General features: G+C 46.4%; 1 protein-coding gene and 1 non-coding gene across 2 annotated transcripts; one reads left to right on the top strand and one right to left on the bottom strand.

The window, feature by feature from the left end:
- The first annotated feature begins 14,264 nt into the window (after positions 1–14,264).
- Positions 14,265–20,129, top strand: LOC101784151 (protein transport protein sec24). The gene is made up of 14 exons (XM_004961874.4): positions 14,265–14,709; positions 14,783–14,854; positions 15,237–15,290; positions 15,399–15,574; positions 15,661–15,847; positions 16,145–16,290; positions 16,367–16,521; positions 16,628–16,709; positions 16,789–16,904; positions 17,481–17,576; positions 18,028–18,151; positions 18,609–18,874; positions 19,165–19,379; positions 19,621–20,129. The coding sequence occupies exons 1-14, from the start codon at positions 14,382–14,384 to the stop codon at positions 19,845–19,847; spliced, it is 2,244 nt and encodes a 747-aa protein (XP_004961931.1). The 5' UTR covers positions 14,265–14,381; the 3' UTR covers positions 19,848–20,129.
- A 2,003-nt stretch (positions 20,130–22,132) lies between these two features.
- Positions 22,133–22,212, bottom strand: TRNAL-UAG. The gene has a single exon. It is a non-coding gene; the product is annotated as a tRNA-Leu (tRNA).
- Between the last annotated feature and the right edge of the window lie 2,135 nt (positions 22,213–24,347).

Raw genomic sequence — 24,347 nt, forward strand, 5'->3', positions numbered from 1 at the left:
TGGTTATTTTCATAGGTTAGGAATATTTAATACGAAATTAATCTTAGATATACAAAACCGTACGAAAAGTAATCATGAAAGATTCTAATATATTTTTTAACATGGAACATTAACATAAGTCAACGGACAAAATCTGAAATTAAAATTCAATTTGTATGTGAAGAAACAAAAAAGAAAAATCTAATTGGAGTAGTGTTGGCGCAAGAAATCACTGATTGTATTCCCAACGTCAGACACACGACCCGGGAGAATCTGCTTCGCTCCTGTTCGGGTGATCGCTCTGGTACGGTTCGCGCGGCGTGCCAGCCAATCTGACCTGTTGATTGGCAAGGAAATAAACGTATCAGTTCCCAGGGGTTGCGATCGGCTAAGGTTCCGATCTTGAGAAAGCTTATCAGCGAATCGGCCGATTTGCGGTAATGAAGGGAATCGGCTATGAAGCAACCGATTACCAGGTAACGTTTGTAGAGAAAACTATTAGAGTAATCTAAACAACGCTAAGGTAGCAACACTAGGAACAGATCCGATCGGCTATGTGGAAGATGGTAAATTAAGTAACAAGATATAATAAAGCCGAAGGTTCTAATTCCAAGCTGGATAACTGGTGATAAAACTAGAACAACGGGTAAAACCTAGAATTCTAGTAAATATCGATAACTGGTGAATAAATCTAAACGAAACGACAGCGATACGCCCGAAGTTAAAGCTTAGAAATTACTCGATAAACGGAACTTACAAGATCAGCCGGAGATCAAGTTGATGCAGTCCTGCCAATCCGTACGAACTCGTGAAAAAGGAGAAAAAGTGTTGGCGAAGTCGCCTGCTTGAAAGTAAGTATGAGGAAAAAGTAGTTTGTTGTATTGAGTTGATTTTTTTACAGATCCATAAGGGTGGCTATTTATAGCCCTGTACAAACGACTTCTTATCTGACTAGAACTCTATCTCCAAATCTAAACAGAAAACAAATATTTACAAGTACGATTCGTACTATCTTCACGCGCTTCACGGGCTGACCTCCTCTTCATCTTCATAATCCTTTTTAAGCCCACATCGGCCCAATCAACTCTTTAGCAAGGAGGTAACCGATCAGGACCCACACATCAAGGGCTCAAACTCATCCCGACCCTGGGCACTAGGGTCGGACGAGGCGGAGATCCTTCTTTGGAGGGGTCGGGCACATTCGACCCCAAGCCTCAGGGGTCGGGCGAGGCGGAGATCCTCCTTTGGAGGGGTCGGGCGAGGCGGAACTCCAAGGATCAATCGGCCGATCCTCGACTGAAGCATCAAATGGCCGATCCTTGACTGTAGCAGCAATCGGCCGATTTCCAATCGTCGCCCTTGTATCTCACCGCATCTTCCGATCTTTTCTTCTCCTAACGCCGATTTTACACGTGTCAAAATCTGGCGTCCACACATGCCCCCCAGTTTTGGAGTAAAACATAGTCTTTACTTCGAAATTCTTTTTAACTCAACATCCGAAACAGACGCCACGAAATCATCCTTCCGTTTCGCGGTCTCCAACCCGATGATTGCAATCTTTTCGAAACGGGCGCCCACGACAACCACTACTCCCAAAAAACTCGAAATGCCGGCGCGAAACGCCGGGGCGGTAAAAATTCCATTTTTACCCCTTCTTAGACCTTCTTTAAATATCAGCACATCCCGTACTCCTTACGAGCTCACGTCCTTCTTCTCCAGCGCACAGGCTTTCTTCTTCCTCCAATACTTTCCTCAATCCTCCAATTCTCCAGCGCCTCCTTCCCTTCGCATTCTTTCCTACTTTTCCAATGGCAGCACCTTCAGGCACCTCGCAAACGTGCGAAGCTCCAGAAATGGCGCTTTCGGCGGAGATTCCAGTAGCGATAGCGGCGACTCCATTGACGGAAGGAGGAGCTCCATCGGTGAAAGTTGAAGCCTCTTTCGAGATCCCATTGGCGGCTTCATCTTCTGCAGCTGCACCGGCGACTCCGCCGATTACAAGGAGCTTCATTCCGGAGGTTATTTACCGAAACCTTCCCTCATCAGTAGTGCATTTACCTTAGATCTATTTCTTACCTTCGCACCCCCTTTTCCTTTTTAGGTAGTTAGGCATCGCATCACCATTCTCCTTACAGAAAGCCTCGGCCTTATCTGCCTCGGGCCCATGGGGAACCCAGATCCTACCGACCTGATCAACTTGGAAACCCATAGGATCCCCTTCAAATAATCAACCATGGACCTAGATCAATGGTCGGGTACCTTTAGGTCTTGGCCGAACGAAACTCTTGGTTGGAGGGAATGGTACCAGCGGATAGACGCCTCCAAGAAGCTCCAAGGGGACGAGCTCAAAATTGGCCAATGCATCGACCTATCCTTGTCCCAAATGGAACGGAATGAACCGTTAGTGATGACAGCTTCTTACTTTTGGTCTGATGCTCTCAACGCATTCTTGTTTGGACACGGACCCATGACCCCCACATTGGCCGATGTAGTCTTGCTGACCGGCCTGGACATCACTTCCCCGGACACTCCTTTCCGCCTTATAGCCGCAACATCACATCGGCTGGACACAAGGGGAATCGGTGGGTGGAAAGGCTTCATTAGATGCAACAAAAGGGCCGGATCTGTCGAGAACAGAGAGTATACGGCCTTCCTGATGATGTGGCTAGAAAAGCACTTCTTCTGTGGGAGAGCAGCTGGTCCATCTACCAATACCCAAGCTCTGGCTGAAGCACTATCAATAGGGACTTCGGTTCCTCTTGGAAAGCACTTACTGGGAGCAGTCTACCACATGCTTCATCAAATCGGTATCAAGCTATCCCAAGGGGAACCGATTGGAAACCCAGGTGGGCCCTGGTGGTTCATTAACTTGTGGCTGAACTTGTATATGAGCGAGATCTCTCAGCAGCGAGTGGAAAATATGACTTTCCCCAGCGTCGAATCGGAAGAGAACCTTATTGTCCGACGCCGGTGTATGTCCTTTGGTGAAGCGGCATCGGCCTTCCCTGGTTGCTCGTATTCTGCGACCCAGGTGGCCGAATACTTCCGGTGCTTCTACAACGGCTTCAATGAAGATGTAACCGTCTGGTTCCCTTATCGGAGAGATGACTCAATCTTCGAACTCCCTCCTTGTTTCGACTCAACCACCGGCCGATTCGACGAAGATCTCTCAGATGAGTTAATTAAACCAGGGATCTTACCGGCCAACTTCTTCTCAGGAAAAGATGCCCCCACGTATGAATTCTACAATCCTTCTGTTGCAGCACGGCAATTCGGCATGGGCCAACTGCCGATTCAGGCATACTTCATTGGCCGAGCAAAGTTCAGAGATGAGCTCACCAAGGGCCTTGACTACAGTCGGCTATGAGATCGGATACCAGACTCTAGCACCATAGATCTGAATGACTGGATAGTAGCTCCCTTTACTGTCCAACAATTCAAGTTATGGTGGGCCGAATGGAAACAGTACCTGTTCTGCGCCTCCGCATCAACGTACTGCAACCTCTTGGATCCAGCCAACATCGATCCGAACGCCGAGGTATTTTCCCCTAACCGGTCTTCATTCCCTTGTTAATGCATTTGAATATGTATACTAACATCTTGCTGTTATCCCAGTCTGAAACCTGTGTTCCCCCAACACACAGTCGGAGTGGTCGGCCGATAGAGGATCATCACCCCTACACCATTTTCCCTCTTATCGGCTATGATGCCCCTTCCGTGGATGTGATCGTCGGCCGATCGAAGCAGGCGCGGAAGAAGGTTACCAAGAAGACCAGTCGCCGAGTACGAACTCGTATAGAATCGGCCAACCCTCCTATGATCACATCGGCAGAAACCTTGGCCGTATTGCCCCTTCCAGCTGCTGGAGAAGTGGAAATTCAAGTCATCACGCAAGCTAGAGCGGCCGCTGCATCGTTACTGGTGGAAGCTATGCAGGTAAACTTGTTGTCTCATCCTGTTGATTGCCATCCTCATACTGACTCGTCTTCTTTTAGACTGCACAAATCCCTCGTGTGGACTTGCAACAATCGGCAGCAACCCAATCAGTCATCTTTCAGGAGGCCGGCCCGAACACAGCACCAATCACGGTGGAGTCTTCTACTCATGACGAATCAATGGAACTAGCCCCTGAATCGAGGATAACAGCCTCCCGACCGCAACTTGAAGAAATTCGTTTTAAGGAGGTAAGAGACTTCTTTTCCTTACTTGGCCGATTTGCTTCCATCATCGGCTGACTTGTCCTTCTTTTTGGCTTTTTACTTTTCCAAGAACAGGACACTCCCAACAACAGCCTTTTCTCCTTTGCGGTCGCACTCTTCGATGACGAGGAAGTCGCCTCTCGCCAGGTCACCTTGAGCTCTGTCCCTGATGACGTCCGCGCCAAACTCGCAAGCATCCGATCCCTTCTGCAAGAGGACATCGGCCGATTGGTAGAAGACGCCTCGCTGATTCGGCAACTTTTTGGTGACGTCAGCGGGCGAGTACCAGAAGAAGCAGAAGAAGCCTTGGCGCCGGCCGCATATATCGAGTCAATGAGGATTCCGGTCTTTAGGGCCCTGCGCCGTATGGCCGACCGCGCCAAGTTGACCAAAACCCGTGGGGAAGAGGACACGTACAAGCGCCAAGCTCAAGAAGTGCATCAACGGATTCACTTTCTGGAGGACTCTCGCCCGGGGATTGTTGGCACGATAGATCGCCTTAAACGCCGAAGGGCAGAGCTTGCCAAGGAGATGGAGCAGGTGACCAAAGCAATAGATGCCGAAGAGAAGAGGCTTCAAGAACTCCCTTCCGTCATCGCCGATCTGAAATGGGAGAGGCAACATCTGGCTCACGAAGCCCTCAAGCTCCACCGCACCATGTAAGAAGTCCCCGGATCGGCAGAGGATGACCAACGGGTCCTTGACTCTGCCGATCAGATCCGGCGCCGAGCGGTCGCAGCTATCGATGCCCTTCTGGGTGACCTGTAAAAGTACTGACAGCTCTTGTACAATCATTTAATGCCCCTTTTGACCGTCCTTTGCGGCGCACCCTTTATTTATTACCTTTTTTTATTTCCGATGGGACGCATCTTACCAAACATCTACGCCTCCCTTTCTTATAAATACCGGCCTAGGCCCCCGTTTCGAGAGTACCAGTCTAGCTCGGCTTCATCTTCCCAACCTGCTTTCGTCGGTGCACCTTTCAGTCATGTCTTCTTCATCCTCTTCCTCTTCCTCTGTTAACCAGGTGAAAGTTCTGCCTTCATCCTTTTTCTCAGTTTAGATCTTCTGAAGGGAATCACCTTTTTGATCGTCACTTTCTACAGCTACGGCGCCTTAGCCCTGAACTCGAACGAGCCATCGCACTCATGCACTCCGATGAACCGTTGTCGCAAGAGGACAAGGACTTAATCAGGGCTCATCGTGACGAACTCCAAGAGCATGTCCCCGCTGACATCCGACGGATCTGGGATTTTCTGGATGGCAACGCCCGCCGGCGACCTCAAGCCGACAGAAGCCATCTGCTTCCTCAACAAGTCGCCCTTGAAGATGCAGCAGCAGGAACATCACGCCCGGCAATGGACCGGAGCCACCCTCTCCCCCGTCGAGTCGAAGTGGAGGCTGCGATGAAAGAGATAGAAGAAGAGTAGATCCGTCTTCTGATAGAACTAGGTCGGGCTGAGAGAGAGCGTAAGAAAAAGCGTGGTTAATTATTTTTTGTTCTAAGGGCGACTTGTACCTTGTCGGCCGTGTAACCCACCGTCCGTACCGAATGAATCCATCGGCCGATTTGGACGATTACATGTTTTGTCTAGACGAATCCTTTTGTATTGGCTGTGTGCTGTTTATCGTGGTCGATCCTTTATGCTCCGACCCATATACTAGGGTAGTACCTTTTCAAGTATCTTCCGTTCAGAGCCCTAGTAAACTCTTCTCCTTCGATTGTTTCCAGAATATAAGCGTTTCCTGGAGCACATCTGCCGATTTTATACGGCCCTTCCCATGTAGGGGACCACTTTCCGAATTTAGGATCTTTCGACCCAATTGGCAACAATAACTTCCAAACCAGGTCCCCTGGAGAGAATTGTTTGACTTTGACCTTCTTATCATACCATCTGGCCACTTTCTTCTTGTTTTCCTCGATGCTTATCAAAGCTCTCAATCGTTGGCCAGCTAAGTCATCAAGCTCCCTTTTCATGAGTGAGGAGTAGTCGTCGGCCGTCAACTGGTCCTCGAGCGAAGTGCGTCTCGACCCCGCCCTCACTTCCCATGGTAGTACTGCATCATGACTGTACACCAACTGATAAGGGGACAACTTGGTGGACCCATGGCAAGCCATCCTATATGCCCATAGGGCTTCAGTCAGACATAGATGCCACTTTTTCGGCTGCTCCTCTATTTTCCTCTTGATTAACTTTATTATCCCTTTGTTGGAGGATTGGACCTGGCCGTTAGCTTGGGCATAATATGGAGAGGAGTTTAACAATTTGATTCCCATATCGGCCGTGAACTCCTCGAATTCTCCTGATGTGAACATTGTTCCTTGATCGGTTGTGATAGTCTGGGGAATGCCGAATCGGTAGACGATATGATCCCTTACGAAGTCGACCATGGCAGCCGATGTTACGGCCCTTAACGGACTTGCTTCCACCCATTTGGTGAAATAATCAGTGGCCACCAGAATGAATTTGTGTCCTTTGCTTGATGGAGGATAAATTTGGCCGATGAGGTCTATTCCCCATCCTCTGAACGGCCATGGTTTGATAATGGGATTCATGGCCGACGCGGGCGCACGTTGGACATTCCCGAATTTCTGACAATCCTGCTATCCCTTATAATATTTGAAGCAATCCTCGAGGATCGTCGGCCAGTAATACCCATTATTCCTGATCATCCATTTCATCTTATGAGCCGACTGGTGGGCTCCACACACTCCTTCATGGATTTCTCCTATCAGAGTCTTAGCCTTCTCTGTTCCCAGACACTTGAGTAGGACGCCGTCAATTGTTCGGTAGAACAAGTCGTCTTCCAGTAGTATGTCTTTGGTAGCATGGAAACGCACCCGCCGATCCACTTTCTTAGATGGATCTTTCAGGTAATCGGCAATTTCTTGTCGCCAGTCATCGGCCGCGAGCTCCAGAGCCATAGCGCCTTGAATCGGCCGATACCCAGATGCGTGTTGGGCGAGCTTGTTGGCATCCTCGTTGTGATTCCTTGGGATGTGTTCAATAACTGCCGATTTGAACTCCTTCAAGAGCTGCAGGCAATATTCGTAATAAATCCTCAACACATCGTCCTTGCATTCGGACTTCCCTGTTAATTGATCCACAATAAGCATGGAATCTCCAAAAATTTTGACAGAATCGGCCTTGACTTCTCTTAGCAATTGTAACCCCTTCAGTACAGCTCGGTACTCTGCTTGATTGTTGGTGGCGGTCGCTTCTATCGGCAGAGAAAAATCATAGCTTGCCCCCCGAGGCGATCTGAGTACGATGCCAATTCCTGATCCGACCCCACATGACGATCCATCAAAGTATAAAGTCCAAGGTACCGGTTCCACGAAGGTAGCCTCTGGTCCGCAGTGTTGGGCGACGAAATCGGCCATAACCTGACCCTTGACGGCTTTCGCCGATTCATACCGAAGGTCAAACTCTGACAAAGCTAAGATCCATTTGTCGATTCGTCCTTTCAAAATCGGCAGTGACAGCATGTATTTTACCACGTCATCTTTGCACACGACCACACATTCCGCCGATAGCAAATAGTGCCTGAGTTTGGTACATGAGAAGTAAAGGCATAGGCACAACCGCTCCACTGGAGGATACCTTGTTTCGGCGTCAAGAAGTCTTCTACTGACATAATAAATAACTCGTTCCTTTCCCTCGAACTCCTGGACCAGAGCCGACCCAATAGCTTTTTCATCGGCTGATAAATATAGTTTAAACGGCTTACCAGTTTGAGGAGGGACCAATACCGATGGTGAGACCAAGTACTGTTTGATATCTTCTAGTGCCTTGCGTTGCTCTTCCCCCCATATGAACTCCTGGTCAGGCTTCAACTTTAATAGTGGTGTGAAAGCTTGGATTCGCCTAGATAGATTAGATATGAATCTTCTGATGAAATTCACCTTGCCGATTAGAGATTGCAACTCAGTTTTATTCTGCGGGGCCACGACTTTGTTGATGGCCGCTATAGTCTTCTGATTGATTTCTATTCCCCGCTCGTGCACCATGAATCCTAAGAATTGTCCGGCGGATACGCCGAAGGCACACTTATTCGGATTCATCTTCAGCCCATGTTTCTTAGTGCATTCCAACACTTTTCGCAAATCGGCCAGATGCTCCTCGTGTCCTTTTGACTTGACTACGACGTCGTCGATGTAGATTTCTACCAGTATGCCGATGAGTTTGTGAAATATATAGTTCATGGCTCTCTGATACGTAGCGCCGGCGTTTTTTAAACCGAAAGTCATTACCACCCACTCGAATAAACCAAGGTGACCTGGGCATCTGAAGGCCGTTTTGGGTATGTCTTCTTCGGCCATAAGTATCTGATTGTACCCAGCGTTTCCATCCATGAAACTAATAACCTTGTGTCCCGCGGCGGCATCTATCAGCACATCGGCCGTCGGCATGGGGTATCCGTCCATTGGTGTGGTCTGATTAAGGTTCCTGAAATCAACGCACACGCTTAACTTTCCGTTCTTCTTGTATACTGGTACAATGTTGGAGATCCACTCGGCATAATGGCATTGCCGAATAAATTTTGCTTTGATTAGCCGAGTTATTTCGGCTTTTATGTCCGGTAGGATTTTAGGATTGCACCGCCGTGCAGGCTGTTGATACGGCCGATATCCTGGCTTTATGGGTAAACGATGCTCAACAATAGATCGGTCTAATCCAGGCATCTCATGATACTCCCAAGCAAAACAATCCTTAAATTCTCTTAACAAACTTGTCAGTTTACATTTGTATTCCGGATCTAAATTTGCACTAATATATGTCGGCCTTGGTTTGGTGCCATCGCCTAAGTCTATCATCTCTAATGAATCGGCCGACGTGAACCCGTGCCCTAGCTTCCCATCTTCTCGGGCGAACTGATCCATTTAATCTGAGTCTTCGGAGCCGACTGCTCGGATCGGCTGTAGGCAAAAATCGGACACCTTCAAGAAGTCAGTATCCCATACTCTCCCGGATATGCACTTGACGGTTTCGCAGCTCCACTGCTGCGTGTCGGCTGCCGCGATGCTGTATGCGGAATCGGCGCTGACCACCTCGATGTTGTCGCCGACCCATTGTACGAGACATTGATGCATTGTAGATGGAACACAGCAATTTGCATGTATCCAGTCTCGGCCGAGAAGCATGTTGTAGGACCCCTTGCCATTAATAATAAAGAAAGTAGTGGGGAGGGTCTTACTGCCGATGGTGAGGTCGACGCAAAGAGCGCCGCGAGCGGGAGATACGTTGCCCTCGAAGTCCTTGAGCATCATATCTGTCTTGGTCAGGTCATCATCGCTCTTCCCCAGCTTCCGAAGTACGGCGTACGACATGATGTTGACTGCAGCCCCTCCGTCTACCAGTAATCTGGTGAGGGGTCGGCCGTTGACATGCCCTTTAAGAAACAACGCTTTCAGGTGCTGCCGTTTGTCGTCTTCGGGCTTCTCGAATGTGGCCGTCATTGGCTCCAAAGCCAATTGTGCCATCTGTTCTTCCATCGCCGATATGTCCTGTCGGTCGGCAGGAGTCATGAACTCCATCGGCAGTATGAAAACCATGCCGATGTCGGCTGCCGATTCGTCGCCTGCTGAGACTTGGTCAATCCATCGGGACACCACCTGGGGTTCACTGGTTTGGTTCGTGGCCTGGCGCGTTCCCATTCTGGTTCGCGTCCTAAAGGGTTCTCGTCTGACACTCGAGCATCGGTCATCTCTTCAAGCTGACTGTGGATGCTGGCCCTATTTTCTGGCCGGTCATGTCGATCAAATCTGCCCCCCGGCCCATCATGGCGCCTGCCTTCCGACCGGTCATACTGGTCACTTCTGCCCCCCAGCCGATCACGTACGGGAGGGCGCCGGTCGTCTTGGTCGCGCCAGTTCCTGCTGATCGGCTTTGGTCTCCCGTCTCTGGAGCGAGACCTGTTGAACGGCCGATTGTTACGATACGGGCCGTTGCACTCCGGGCAATTATCAGCCGATGGTAACCTGAGGTTGCTTTCCCAACAGTGGATGAAGAATGGGCATCTCCAGTGATCTTCATGTCGCCGCATCGCTTCTTCCCGGGATCTTGAGCGTTCATGTTGCCGCTGATATTTGTTGAGCAGGAATTGGGAAGTAATGCGTGGTTCTTCTGATCCGCCGTCGTCGTCTTCCATCCGTCGCTTCCCCTTGACGTCTTCAAGCGCCGCTTGATTTCTAGGGTCTACGGCGCCACTCTTTTTAGCCGATTCGGATGTTAGTACCTTGGTTTGGAGCGAGTTCTTCCCCGTGTCAACCATGTTGGTGGGGAAGGGGTGCTGATCGATCTTCATCGGCTTGGCTGGTTTTGTTGGCACTTCAAATTTAAGTCTGCCATGTTCAATGGCCGACTGTATTTGCTGCCGGAAGATTTTGCACTCATTAGTGTCATGGGAGGTAGCGTTGTGCCACTTGCAATATTTCATCTTCTTCAGCTGTTCGGCAGAAGGAATAGTATGGTATGGCAAGAGCTTGATCTGTCCTTCCTGTAGGAGGAGGTCGAAGATTTTATCGGCCTTTGATGTGTCAAAGCCGAACGTTTCTGGCTCCTTCTTGCCGAACGGACATGATATCGGTTTCTTCCCTTTAACCCATTCTGCAAGACCAACTTCTGCACCTTCTTCGGCCTCGACCTCTTCTAAGTATGCCACCTTCTTCTGGAAGTTCCTTCGTGGATCGAAAGAACGTACCTCTTGACCAGACAATCGGTGGACGATTTGGCTCAAGCTCTCAAACTCCTGTGAGGCGTACTTTTCTTTGATGGGGGCAGAAGACCTTGAAAGGCTATATCAGCCAGTTGTGCGTCAGTCAGAGCTAGAGAATAGCATTTGTTCCTGATTTCCCGAAACCTCTACACATATGATGATATCGGCTCGTCGCTTCTCTGCCTGAGGCTGGTCAAATCGGACTGCTTCATCTCATGTACCCCGGCATAGAAGTATTTATGAAACTGCCTCTCCAGATCGGCCCATGTAATTATCGAGTTGGGCGGTAAGGTTGTGAACCACTGGAAGGCCGACCCAGACAAGGACGACGAGAAAAGCCGCACCTGTAGAGCATCTTGCGCTGCTGCCTCTCCGCATTGGATGATGAATCTGTTCACGTGTTCTACAGTTGAGGTGTCATCCATCCCCGAAAACTTGGTGAAGTCAGGAACTTTATACCGATGGGGAAACGGCAGTAAGTCGTACGTAGACGGGTACGGTGTCCTGTAGGTGTAAGTCTGCACCTTCGGCTTCAAGCCGAATTGTTCCTGAATCACCTCTGCTATACGTGCCGACCAGTCTGGCTGTTGCTGGTAAACCGTCGGCTGAGGGACTGGTACGTGCTGGTATATCGGCGGCGGGATGACTTGATGCTGAGTGAAAGTATGTAGCATTTGATGTGTTATAGCCGGCTGTGTATTCAGGGTCGGCTATTTGAATGAGCCACTCGTTTCATCATATAGTACGAGCTCTGCTGTTTTACCCATCTCTGGTGCGACAGGCTGGTACGGCGGCATAGTTGGTCGAGTGGTTGCCTGGAAAGACGCCTGGAACTGGGGACTTCCCTGATTGGCCGATTGATCCTGAACGGCCGTCGCTGATGGTGCCCCCCAAGGCGCTGGATTAACCGGAGGAAACTGCGCATAGGACAACTGAACGGGATGTGGCTGGAGGTGTTGTGTGCCAGTAAACCCCATAGGGATCGATGATGAGGAAGCGCCTGAACCCCCAACTGGAAATTGGATCGGCTGAGAAGCCGAATTCGGATAACCCTTGTTTGGTGAAATCGGCGGTGCATATGCCGGTCCCTTGTACCCTTGAGATACTCCGCCAGCCAAGGAGCTGATGACGGCATTGTACACCGTATTCGCAAGCACCGGGGATTGATCGATGAAAGCTTGATAAACGGATTGCTGAACCATCTCGGACATCTTGTCCGAATCCTCGGTGATTGTGATCTGGCCGGGAGTTGGAAACAGAGTCTTTTTGATAGTCTCCCCGCTTCTGGTGCGACTGAAGGACTGCAGGCATGCCTTCCGGTAGTATGCCGTCTGCTTCTCTAGTTCTTCCTTCTGGTCGTCCCTGAGATCTGCCTCTGTCACTTCGATGACGTTATTTTCGGAGACTTCAACAGCTTTCGACATAGTGGCGGTTGTATGTGTCCCACCGGGCGTGCCAAAAGTGTGTTGGCGCTAGAAATCACTGATTGTATTCCCAACGTCAGACACACGACCCGGGAGAATCTGCTTCGCTCCTGTTCGGGTGATCGCCCTGGTACGGTTCGCGCGGCGTGTCAGCCAATCTGACCTGTTGATTGGCAAGGAAATAAATGTATCAGTTCCCAGGGGTTGCGATCGGCTAAGGTTCCGATCTTGAGAAAGCTTATCAGCGAATCGGCCGATTTGCGGTAATGAAGGGAATCGGCTATGAAGCAACCGATTACCAGGTAACGTTTGTAGAGAAAACTACTAGAGTAATCTAAACAACGCTAAGGTAGCAACACTAGGAACAGATCCGATCGGCTATGTGGAAGATGGTAAATTAAGTAACAAGATATAATAAAGCCGAAGGTTCTAATTCCAAGCTGGATAATTGGTGATAAAACTAGAACAACGGGTAAAACCTAGAATTCTAGTAAATATCGATAACTGGTGAATAAATCTAAACGAAACGACAGCGATACGCCCGAAGTTAAAGCTTAGAAATTACTCGATAAACGGAACTTACAAGATCAGCCGGAGATCAAGTTGATGCAGCCCTGCCAATCCGTACGAACTCGTGAAAAAGGAGAAAAAGTGTTGGTGAAGTCGCCTGCTTGAAAGTAAGTACGAGGAAAAAGTAGTTTGTTGTATTGAGTTGATTTTTTTACAGATCCATAAGGGTGGCTATTTATAGCCCCGTACAAACGACTTCTTATCTGACTAGAACTCTATCTCTAACTTTAAACAGAAAAACTTCTTATCCAACTAGAACTCTATCCCCAAATCTAAACAGAAAACGAATATTTACAAGTACGATTCGTACTATCTTCACGCGCTTCACGGGCTGACCTCCTCTTCATCTACATAATCCTTTTTAAGCCCACATCGGCCCAATCAACTCTTTAGCAAGGAGGTAACCGATCAGGACCCACACGTCAAGGGCTCAAACTCATCCCGACCCTGGGCACTAGGGTCGGACGAGGCGGAGATCCTCCTTTGGAGGGGTCGGGCACATCCGACCCCCAGCCTCAGGGGTCGGGCGAGGCGGAGATCCTCCTTTGGAGGGGTCAGGCGCGTCCGACCCCAAGCCTCAGGGGTCGGGCGAGGCGGAACTCCAAGGATCAATCGGCCGATCCTCGACTGAAGCATCAAATGGCCGATCCTTGACTGTAGCAGCAATCGGCTGATTTCCAATCGTCGCCCTTGTATCTCACCGCATCTTCCGATCTTTTCTTCTTCTAACGCCGATTTTACACGTGTCAAAATCTGGCGTCAACAAGTAGATTGGACCAAATAAAATAGTTTGGGGGAGTAAAGTGAGGCTAAATTTTACTTAGGGGGTTAAGTGGACAAAGTAAATAGGTGAGGGGAGTAAAATATATTTTTTTCTAAAAAAAATACTAAAAAAATATGTCATTACCTGGGTGACGTGAGAGGGTGAACTAGATTTGAGCAATATGTTAGTCGAATCGGGGAACGAGGGAGATGCTCTTTGATCCGGTGGCGTGGTTTGGTCCTGAACCAAACAGAGAGAGAGTCTGGCTGGTCGCCGCTATGCATGAATGGACAAGGGCGGGCCACACGCACGCGTGCGAGATCGGGGCTATAGGCCCATCAAGAATCTCTTATAAGCCATCATGTTGGGCCTTCCGGTTCCATATAAATGGCTAGTTTCTGAAACAAAATGGGGCCCATTCGTCTTCCCCCATGACGTCACTCTTTCGTCTGTTTCCGTTACGCTCAGATAAAACATTTCTGTGCTACCGTCGTGACGTAGCTTAAGCCCAGAACAATCGTCGGATTGCAAATGAACGATCACGATCATCTCTGACCAGCGTAGGAATCCCATCTCCGCGTCCAAGGCTGTCAGACAGACCGTAGCAGCCGCGACTCGACGAGTCGCGCCTCTCGCCTCCTCCGGCTGGTCGCCCCCGTGGCCCCGTCCCCACCTCGCCGAGCGAGCCCAACCGGAAGCTCGGGCTCAGCCCCCTTGCAGCCGGCTATGGCGGTGCGCGCGACGGTGTCCCGCTTCCCGGCCACGCCGGAGGCGCTGGAGTCGTGCGCCGTCCAGTGGGGCGTCGCTGTGACGCCCTTCGCCGCCGCCGACGAGCGCGGACAGCCCCCGACCACCGGCGCCGGCGGCGACCGCGTCCCGCGCTGCGAGCACTGCTGGGCCTACTTCAGCAGCCACTGCGATCTGGAGCGCTGGGGCTGGTCCTGCGCGCTCTGCGGCACGCTCAACGGATTCGACGACGACACCGCGCGCCGGTTTCAGCGCCCCGACGCGTGCCCCGAGCTCAACGCCTCTTTCGTCGACCTCGAGATCCCAGGTACTGCTACTTGCAGCTGCCTGCCCGGCTGGTGTGGGATGAAGTTTGACCTTTGGGGATTGAATTCGTGCAGTGGATGAGGCGGAGGGTGGAGGAGATGGCGTGCAGGCGCGGCCTGTTTATGTGGCCGCAGTGGATCTCGCTTGTAAGTCCAGTCCTTTTGCTCAGTCCGTCCCCGATCATGGAATTCTATGCCTCCTTTCCGCCCTTTGCAGTGTTGGGAAGCTACCTTACATGTCAATTCTGGTTCATAACCAAGAAAGGAACCCAACTAGATCGAAAAATGAAATGCAATTTCTGGTTAAGTAGAATATAATAAAATGAATGGATATTTCTCAATTCACATTTTTGTTTCTATTTCAAAACAATAGCAAAACAGCTACATTATGTGCTTACATTTATGGATATGTGATGGCTCACCATGCATAGATCAAACTTTTGTTATGGGTTGGCAAATAGTCTATAGATCTTGTGTTATGAGCTATAGAGTAATCTGTGACTTGATTGTTGCATTGTCTGACCTTCAGGTTCTGAGGAGTTTCTGGAACTCATCAAGAGTTCGCTTCTGGCTGCCCTAGAAGGTATAGAATTCTGAACATTTTGAACTTCCTGAGTTTTGGTTCCTTGAATTATTGTGTTTTGTGAATTCAGTTTGATTCTTCCTCATTCGGGTTTTCACCATACAACAGCTCTTATTCCGGGCTCCCTATTTGGGCTTATGACATTCAGCCACAAGATTGGGGTGTATGATCTCCAAGGGCCGATTCCAGTTGTGAAAAATGTTTTTATTCCACCAGACTTAGAGGAAGATGGTCTGCCTGTTGCCCTTGAAGATGCCATGCCCCTTCTTTCTTTTTTGGCCCCAGTATGTTACAAAATTATCAATTGAACTAAAAAGTGATTCAGACAATCTGAACTGATTGTCTAATGGTAAAATAATTTTATTTTCAGGTTGACACGTGCAAGGATCGAATTGCTGCTGCCCTGGAGATACTGCGACCTACATCTTCATGGGAGCGAGGTGCTGCTTCTGGGCAGGAAGAGGATACTGTTTTGCTTGGCGGACGAGGCTTTGGAACAGCCATGTCTGCTTTAATTGACTATCTAAGTTCAGAATATGGTTCTACTTTTGCTTTGGGTAGGTCAACATACTTAGCATATCTTTTGCATATCTGGTGTTTATGCTGACCAGATAATTTCTTTCATAAGATGTATGTTTGTAGACAATTTAGTACCTACTCCCTCCGTCCCAAATTACTATTCGTTTTGGCTTTTCTAGATACATAGTCTTTGACATGCATCTAGATATATATTATGTCTAGATATATAGCAAAAGTTATGTATCTAAAAAAGCCAAAACGAATAGTAATTTGGGACGGAGGGAGTAGTATTTTTATGCCTAATTTACATTTGTCCATTGTCAAATGGAGAGCAGCTCGGGTGTTTGCTTTTCTATCTGGTGCTCCTGATTATGGAGCTGGTCTGTTAGACACCAGGAGATATGGGGAGCAATATGCTAGTAAAGGGGTAGATGCTGACCTTGCATTGCTCCCTGAACAGATACCTTTCTACAGAGACCTGGTAAGCATGAGTTTAAAAGTTAAGAATTACTTCACTGTCTCTGCCATGTGTTGATCTTTTTGAAAATTTGAAACAGGCAGCTGTTGCTGTTCAAGCAGGAGTATGCATAGACATATTTGCTGTAACTGATGAGTACACCGATTTGGCTTCGCTGAAGTTTTTGAGTATTGAAAGCGGTGGATCGTTATTTCTCTATGCAAATACTGACGATTCAACACTTCCCCAAGACATGTATGCTTGATTGAATGAATGTTTTTGTCGTGTTCTATTCGTAATATTCCACATGCAAATTTCTGAATAAATGTGAATTATCTTTTCTTGCTATTTCCACTAACAGATACCGCTTGCTAAGCCGACCATATGCATTTGGTTGTGTTCTAAGGCTGAGAACATCTTCAGATTTTGAACCAGGCAATTCTGTAAGCAGTCAAGCTATTTATGTTCACTCAAACCCTTCTACACTTGTAGCCAGTTCTAACACATCTGTCATTCTCACAGTATGGACATTTCTTCCCTGACCCTCAATATGAAAATGTGCAACACATCATCTGTTGTGACTCATTTGCGACTTATGCATATGACTTTGACTTTGCTCATAATGACGGTTTCTCCAGGTATAGTATTTGAACTACTCTATGGTTGGTTACTTTCTACTAAATGATGTATTTGTTAAAGGAAGATATTTTATTGTCTCCTTGAAGGCAAAAAGCCCATTGGCTGTCTGAGTTGCAAACAACCTCTGGTCTTCTATATTTCTGTACAAGTGTGCAATTTACTTCATATAGTAATTGGATAACTGTAAAGATTCTTGCAGAACATATTCCAGCACAGGTCCTCCCATTAATGCTGCTGTGGGAACTGGGAAAGAAGCTACCAGAATTAGAATTTTCTCACTGCAGCTAACTTTTTAGTTTGTTGTGTTGTGAAGTTAGATATCCTGGAAGGTTAGCAATGTGATGAAGCAAATTTCTGTGACCATCATAGTATGTCACAGTTGAAATGTTGCTTTTTAGCTGTTTACCCGTAGGAAATGGCAACTATTTGCAAAAGGCACCCCTAGTTTTCCTCAAAACATTGTTAGGCTTTACTTGTATGATAATACGAAAATCTTTTGCTCTTGCTGGACCCTATTAACTTGATTATCTGTTGTACTTGTTAGTGGTGGTTAAATATTGTATTTACACTTACAGGCATACAGATCCCGCTGTTGTACAGATCGCTTTTCAGTACAGTGTGATTGAACCTGTTGAAGAAACATCAGGCAATGAATCACGATCATCTCCAAGGTACATAAGGGACAATAAATTGGTGCTTATGTTTATATTCAGCAGGAAAGATAGCTCGAGCATGAATTTTCTCTAGTTATTGATCAAGCTAAAACCATTAATAATACAATAGCATGGATCAGGGACTATCGAGTATCAACAGTTTCATATCGCTCAATTCACTTCACAGTTCTATTCCCAATTTCCCATTATATATTCAATATAATTTGTTATATGCCTTCACTCTTGTGCTATCAATTAATATTCAGATTTTTCAACTGTTAACTTTCTTTTTTTCTTGCATTTGTCTTGTGCTATCAGATATCGGCATGTATATTTGATTAAACTAATTATCGTATTTACCATAAAGTGACTCAAATTAACCTTATTTAATTTGTTCCCTCTTCCATGTTGATTTTGCTGCTGTCGTGCGTCAGCTTTTTTGTCTTCTTCTAATGTTATATCTTTGCAGTTACAAGTTTTGTTTAAAGAGGCGTTTGAGAATAAGAACATTGCAGTACCGTCCGGCTAGGAATATCAGTGAAATTTATGACAGTGTAGATCCAGAGGTTGTACTGCATATTCTTGTTCATAAGGTAACCTTATTTTTCCCAGTTACATAAAGTAATTGAGCTCTATTTTTTTGTTTGAATCGGGTACATTGTTTCCTCTAGAATTAGTCGAGTGATGAATTGAAATAGAAAAAAAATCAGCTTGTACCAAATGAACAGAAGTGATTAATCGTGGTATATGTTTATAGAATTAGAAGTGATGCAATATCAGGATAATTGAATTAATTTGCATGGGAAAGGGGGAAGATTCTCTTGAGCTGATATGGTTCTATCGCTTCTGTTGGCCATTATATCTTCAGGACGTTTTGTTTTCAAGAAAAGGTGTCAAGTTAAATCGATTAATATAAACCTCTGTACACTAGTGAACACCTTTGATAAAATGCAGGGAAAAATGTTATTTTTTCTTTTTTAAGATTGAGCTGTATCCTTTCATTACTTCACATGGTCATTCACCAATATTTTCTCATACACTTGTCTCCAGGTTATTTTAGAGTCCTTGGATAAAGGGGTTAGAGAAGGCAGACAACAAGTGCATGCTTGGCTAGCCCTCCTTGCAGCCCGGTACAATCAGGCCCTTAGCTCTGATTCTCGAACTCCACTATCGAGCGTCGACATTGACTTCTCGCAGTGCCCACAGTTACAAATGGTACCACAACTCGTGTTCGCACTGTTGAGAAGTCCTCTTCTTCGCTTGCATGAAGAAGGCGTACACCCAGATTACAGGATATATTTACAATGCCTTTTCAGGTTCATAACCTTTTTAAAATTGTTACGCTTGGATTTGCATTCTCTTTCTTGCAATTTTAATTATACTAAACTTGATTAATGTTTGCTCAAATAGTGTTCATTTAGTTAGAATATTATTTGTTATTCTATGAAACAAATATCTAAAACATTTCATGTATTAGAATTCTCACTTAAAGAATAGAATTTTGTAAATTATTCCTGTTGCTACGATTTCTTCTTCCTTGCCATCTATTGATGTAAATAAATATCCTCATTTCAAATTCGTAAATTGATTTTGACTGTTTTTGCAGTGCACTGGAGCCATCTTCTCTTGCTAAGGCTATATATCCAGTTTTGATATCATATTCCTCACCTGACAAGCAAGCATTCCCACGGCACACTTTAAGCCGTGCTGCTCTAATCATGAGCGAGAGCCCAATATTCCTTCTGGACGCTTTTACCAACCTTATTGTTTACTATTCATCAACTGCTGATCCTTCAATTCCTTTTCCTCCACCCCGAGATTGTAAGTCCACCATTTTGCATTTGGTTGGGCATGTTTTAAGTGGTGCTTATATAATGCTATATGATTTACTTTTCTTAAATCCTGAAGCAATATTGTTTGGGGCTGGAGACAGTATAGTGGGTGATTAGAAATTAGGCTCTTAGTGTGGTTATTAAAATGATTTTTTGAGTTTTTCTTATGGGGGAGCATAGAACCACAATACTTGTTTATTCCAACTGCTTTTCTGTCACATACCATGCAGGTCTGTTGAGAACAACGATTAATAAATTGAAGCAGGATAGGTGTATAACACCAAAGCTTACATTCATCCATGGAGCGAAAGATGATTCAACATTGTTTGAGAGCTATCTCATCGAGGAGCAAGATGTTGATGGTTCAGGCTTTACAACTGGTTCAGGGTTTGTAGCCTTCCGTGAGAGCGTCAGGAATGTTGCTGCAGAAATCGTCCAGGAAGAAATTGGAAGCTAGTTTGAGCTTGATTATCCTTCTGGTTCCGCTGCAGATTGTATCGACAGGGTCGCATTGATGCTTTTAACCTTTAATGTTATAGTAGCTAACTGTATGTTACTTGCCAAAACAAAGAAGGAATGTCAAGGAATAATAAAAGGTGGCCACTTTATAGTTACTTCTGTCAGCTCAATGCTTCAGGCATTATTAGTCAGAGAAAACTTCTGTACCAGTTTTTTTGTCACTTAAATTTATCAGCCGCGGATATCTATTGATGCAAAAGAGACTCAAGAATTTTTTTTCGGGGATCTGATTTTTTTTATCACTCCTTTGGAGTGCCGATTACCTGTGTCACTGAGACGTGGGATCTGATTTTTTTTTTGTCACTCCTTTGGTTGCCCAGGTTGACTGATTCCTGGAGCACCAACTTTATTATGCCATCGTGCTAGTGTGGATGTTTTTACGTAGTCCTTCCATTTCAAATTATAGGTCGTTTTAGCATTTTTACATTAACATATTTTGATATGCATCAAGATATACACTTAGATACATAATAAAAGTTAGGAATCTAGGAATCAAGAAATGTCAAAACGACTTTGGAACGGAGGGAGCAGCAAATTAGCTTCATTCACGCAATCTGCCTACTGTATGTTTCTCTTTTGATATGTCGAGATCTTGACAAGTTGAGGTGGTCAGGGCATCAAGCACGCAGGCATGCTTTCACCAGAGCAGAAGCTGATCAGACAACTGACAACCTATATAGGGATTTCTGAATCCATTTCCGTGTTCATCTTCTACGAGAAACTCTACGCGTGCAACAAGACATCTCTTGTATTGCATGGCAGGTACTCCAACACAAACAAAGATTAACACAAGGAGATTCTCCATAAGACATCACATACAATTAAAAACACGAACGCGTTGAAGGGGCAATGGTAAACATTTGGCACTGTCAACAGCCAACAGCAAAATTGCTATCCCAGACTCATATCGATCGATGCCGAATTCAGACCATCATCACTGCGGCCACGCCGGCGGCGGCCAGGAGAGCGGCCGGCCGCACGAACGGCACGGCGGCTGCACCGTCACTGTGCTCCCCTGCCGCAGGAGACGGGGCGGGCACCTCCGCGACCTGAGGTGACGTCGTGCCAGGCGCCGGTGCCGGCCCATGGGAAGGCGTCTCGGCCGGCGCGGCTGCCGCAGCCGTATGGGTGCGGCCTCCGTGGTGCTTCCCCTCCGTGCCGGCCGATGTCACGGTCGGCACGGCCATGGCAGCGACCACCACGGCCAGGAGCAGCAGAGGCATGATCAGCCAACCTCTCGGCAACATTGCCATGGATCGGAGCCGCGGAGCCCTCGGCACCCACGTAGCTTCGACGGAGGTGTGCTTGCTGCAACCAATACAGGATCAGACGACTGGAGACGGCACGGCCCTGCCGCACCGTCGCAGCAGCGTGATGTTTTTATACACAGCTCGATGCGCGGAATGGAAAGCGTTTGATGGTGGCGAGAATATGGAAGGCGCGCAACGCGATTGTGGGGGCTTTGATGATGATTTAATTCCTGATTTCTGGTTTGAGCTGCGTCCTCTAAAATCTGATTGTCTCACTACGCGGAAAAAAAATGAAACGGAGCAGTCATTATTTGCATGATGAGTGTTGTACACTGGCGTGCAGCTGGCGCTGGCTGCTGGCCCAGGGGTCTTTATTCTTCGTTTAAATTTGAATTTGAATTGTTTTTGGGCATCGATTTAGATGGCATGGTTTAGAATGTGTTATTTATCTTAAAATCCAGCGGGGATACAGGAGGCTGGATGACCGGCGGTGGAGGCAGACGGCGGGCGGAGTGGCTGCCGCCGGCAGCAGGCGGAAGAGGACGGTCGGTGGACCGGTTGCCGGGAAAAGGGAAGCTTGATTGGAGCTGTTCGCGCGGCAGGGCGGCGGCAGAGGAGAGAGGACTCGGCGTCGGGATGATGTTGGGGACTTGGCGGGAGAGTGAGCGCCGAAGCGAGCAAACAAGAAGCTGCTGTCAGACGAAGAAAATGAATGTGTTTGCTTGATCACGAGTCACGACTGCTGGACAGCCATCGGGTGGTCAAATCCGATCACCTGAAAATAGGCTAAGATCCAGGCATTACCATTAATGTGAAAATTGCAGCTATGGTTCCGGGTTTACGTTTTGCAAGATGATGTACCTCGACGTTCCCTAACACATGATTTTTAAACATTAAACCTGCCAGGAAGAAGGAAGGAAAATGTAGGATTTGTTAAAAAAATACTTGCTTTCTTCACGAACTATATAAAATTTGACAGCTGTGGGATTTGAACCCACGCCCTTTCGGACCAGAGCCTAAATCTGGCGCCTTAGACCACTCGGCCAAACTGTCTTATACAAATTACCTCTCAAAAGAAAATATATATCCATTAACCTTGAGGAACTTCATGATTGAGCTAGACCAATAAACTTTGGTGCACTTTTATCGACATAGATGTGGTTATTGCAGAATATTTTACTTTAAAACACGTCATACGGACACAAATGCTCACGCACACTTATCCTTGTAAAGTGCACACACTACTTTTATGAGTATTTGTAAGGGACTAGGTTGTCATATCTTATACCAACAAATTCAACACTACCCCGCACATAAGCACCTTCAAATGCTACACTGGCATATATATATATATTAAATATAACCCACTAATGATAGTTATCGTATTTCTCTACAACCACATTGCTCTACATCAGGGACAGGTGCGGCTGGCGTAGTTCGCGCCATGTGGTGCTATCGTCTGGATTATACTTTGTAGCTCTCATTTTATCTATGACTTTGATCCCCTTAATCAAAATTCTTTATCTGTTTCTGTTTAATATTCTTTTTTGAAACGATTCTGTTTAATATTCTTATGTACCTCATATATTTATTGCAATAATGTATGTCATTGTGCAACTTTCTTAAACACATGTGCCCAATTTATTCTCCTTAATCATTTTTTATTTGTTTCTCCTTAAAATTCCACTATACCTCACATACTATATTGCAACTAAAATACATATTTTTTTTGTTGTGTAGATGGCACGCCTTCTTTTTTAATTTGTTCAGTGAGAATTTTTCATGTATTCAATTTGCACTTAGTTTGCATTATAATATTCCTCATGTTTTTTCAACAAATTGGGATCTAATTTGATAGATTCTGATGAAAAAAATATGGGCATATATATAGACCTCACACGTCATACTAAAAATTTTGTTAAGATTTGATAGGGTGATAATAACAAACATCATTGGTACCCCAACACCATTTTGTTCTCTGGGACTGCCAAATATTTGGTTTGGTCATGATAATCCAAATAGTCAAATACCATGTTTCTGGCCGCGTTTTGACCATGCCCGTATTCTTCTTTTTCAATGCCAAATCTGATCTGGCTTGTTCATGTCACGAAACAAACAAAAAGACAGGCCCCAGAGCTTACACAAGAGAGTACGTAAGCCAATGATGACACAACCAGTCCATGGTTCAGGACGTGCAGGTACCAAGACTACTTCGGTCGTGATCCAGGCAAAGCAAGGCCACTGCTGCTAGTAGCATCCTCTCTTTTCCATGTTTCGTCAAGATTCCCAGGGTCAGCCGCTTGACGCATACAACCGCCGGTTGTGTTGTTTCCCCGTTGACGGACGCAGCCGGAGCAGCAGTCTCCGGACAACACGGGAGCCTTTGCCTGCCTGCACGAGACGACGAAACAACGATCTCTTCCGTGGCAGGCAGGGAGTCACATCGAAATCAAATCCAGCTAGCCAGCTGATGGTTTGATTTGGCTCCATACCCAGGCCCCTTCCCCCAACCCACCCAAAATAAAAAAGAGATCGAGGATTTGATTCTGAAATTTTTCATAAGTTGTTTAATAGAGAAGATATTTCTTGGGCACACCTGATGTGGGAGAAATACTATTCTAATGGAAAATTGCCAAATCACGTAAAGAAAGGTTCTTTTTGGTGGAGAGGTGTGTTGAAGTTGCTAGACAAATTCATAATGATGGTTAGATATGTCTACTTTGGAATAATCTATGGAAAGATAGAGTAGGCATATCCTTATCTCTTATTCTTCACCAAAAAGCAACATATCTCAATTCAGAAATCTTAGGATATAATGGAAATACAACAATTGTTCCATCTCCCTCTATTAGCTCAAGCTCTTGATCAACTGGTTCATCTCGCTCACAGTTTGGAAGACCTGGCTTTAAACAATGATCCAAATGTGTGGACATATATTTGGGGAACCTTTCTTTCTCATCATCAAAAGTTTACTGCCATCACTATAGATAGGTCCACCAAGTGTTTAAATAGCTATGGAAGTCACGTCGTCAGAACAAACATATCTTTTTTTGGTTGGTTCTCAAAGATAGGCTCAACACAAAGAATATTCTTAGAAGGAAGAATATATTCCTTCCTTCATATGATTGTGTTCTATGTCAGCATGGAAGCGAGGAAACTTTATTTCATCTGCTGCTTGGTTGCTCTTT

This window comes from Setaria italica, chromosome III (assembly GCF_000263155.2).
Source record: "Setaria italica strain Yugu1 chromosome III, Setaria_italica_v2.0, whole genome shotgun sequence".
Lineage (NCBI taxonomy): Eukaryota > Viridiplantae > Streptophyta > Magnoliopsida > Poales > Poaceae > Setaria > Setaria italica.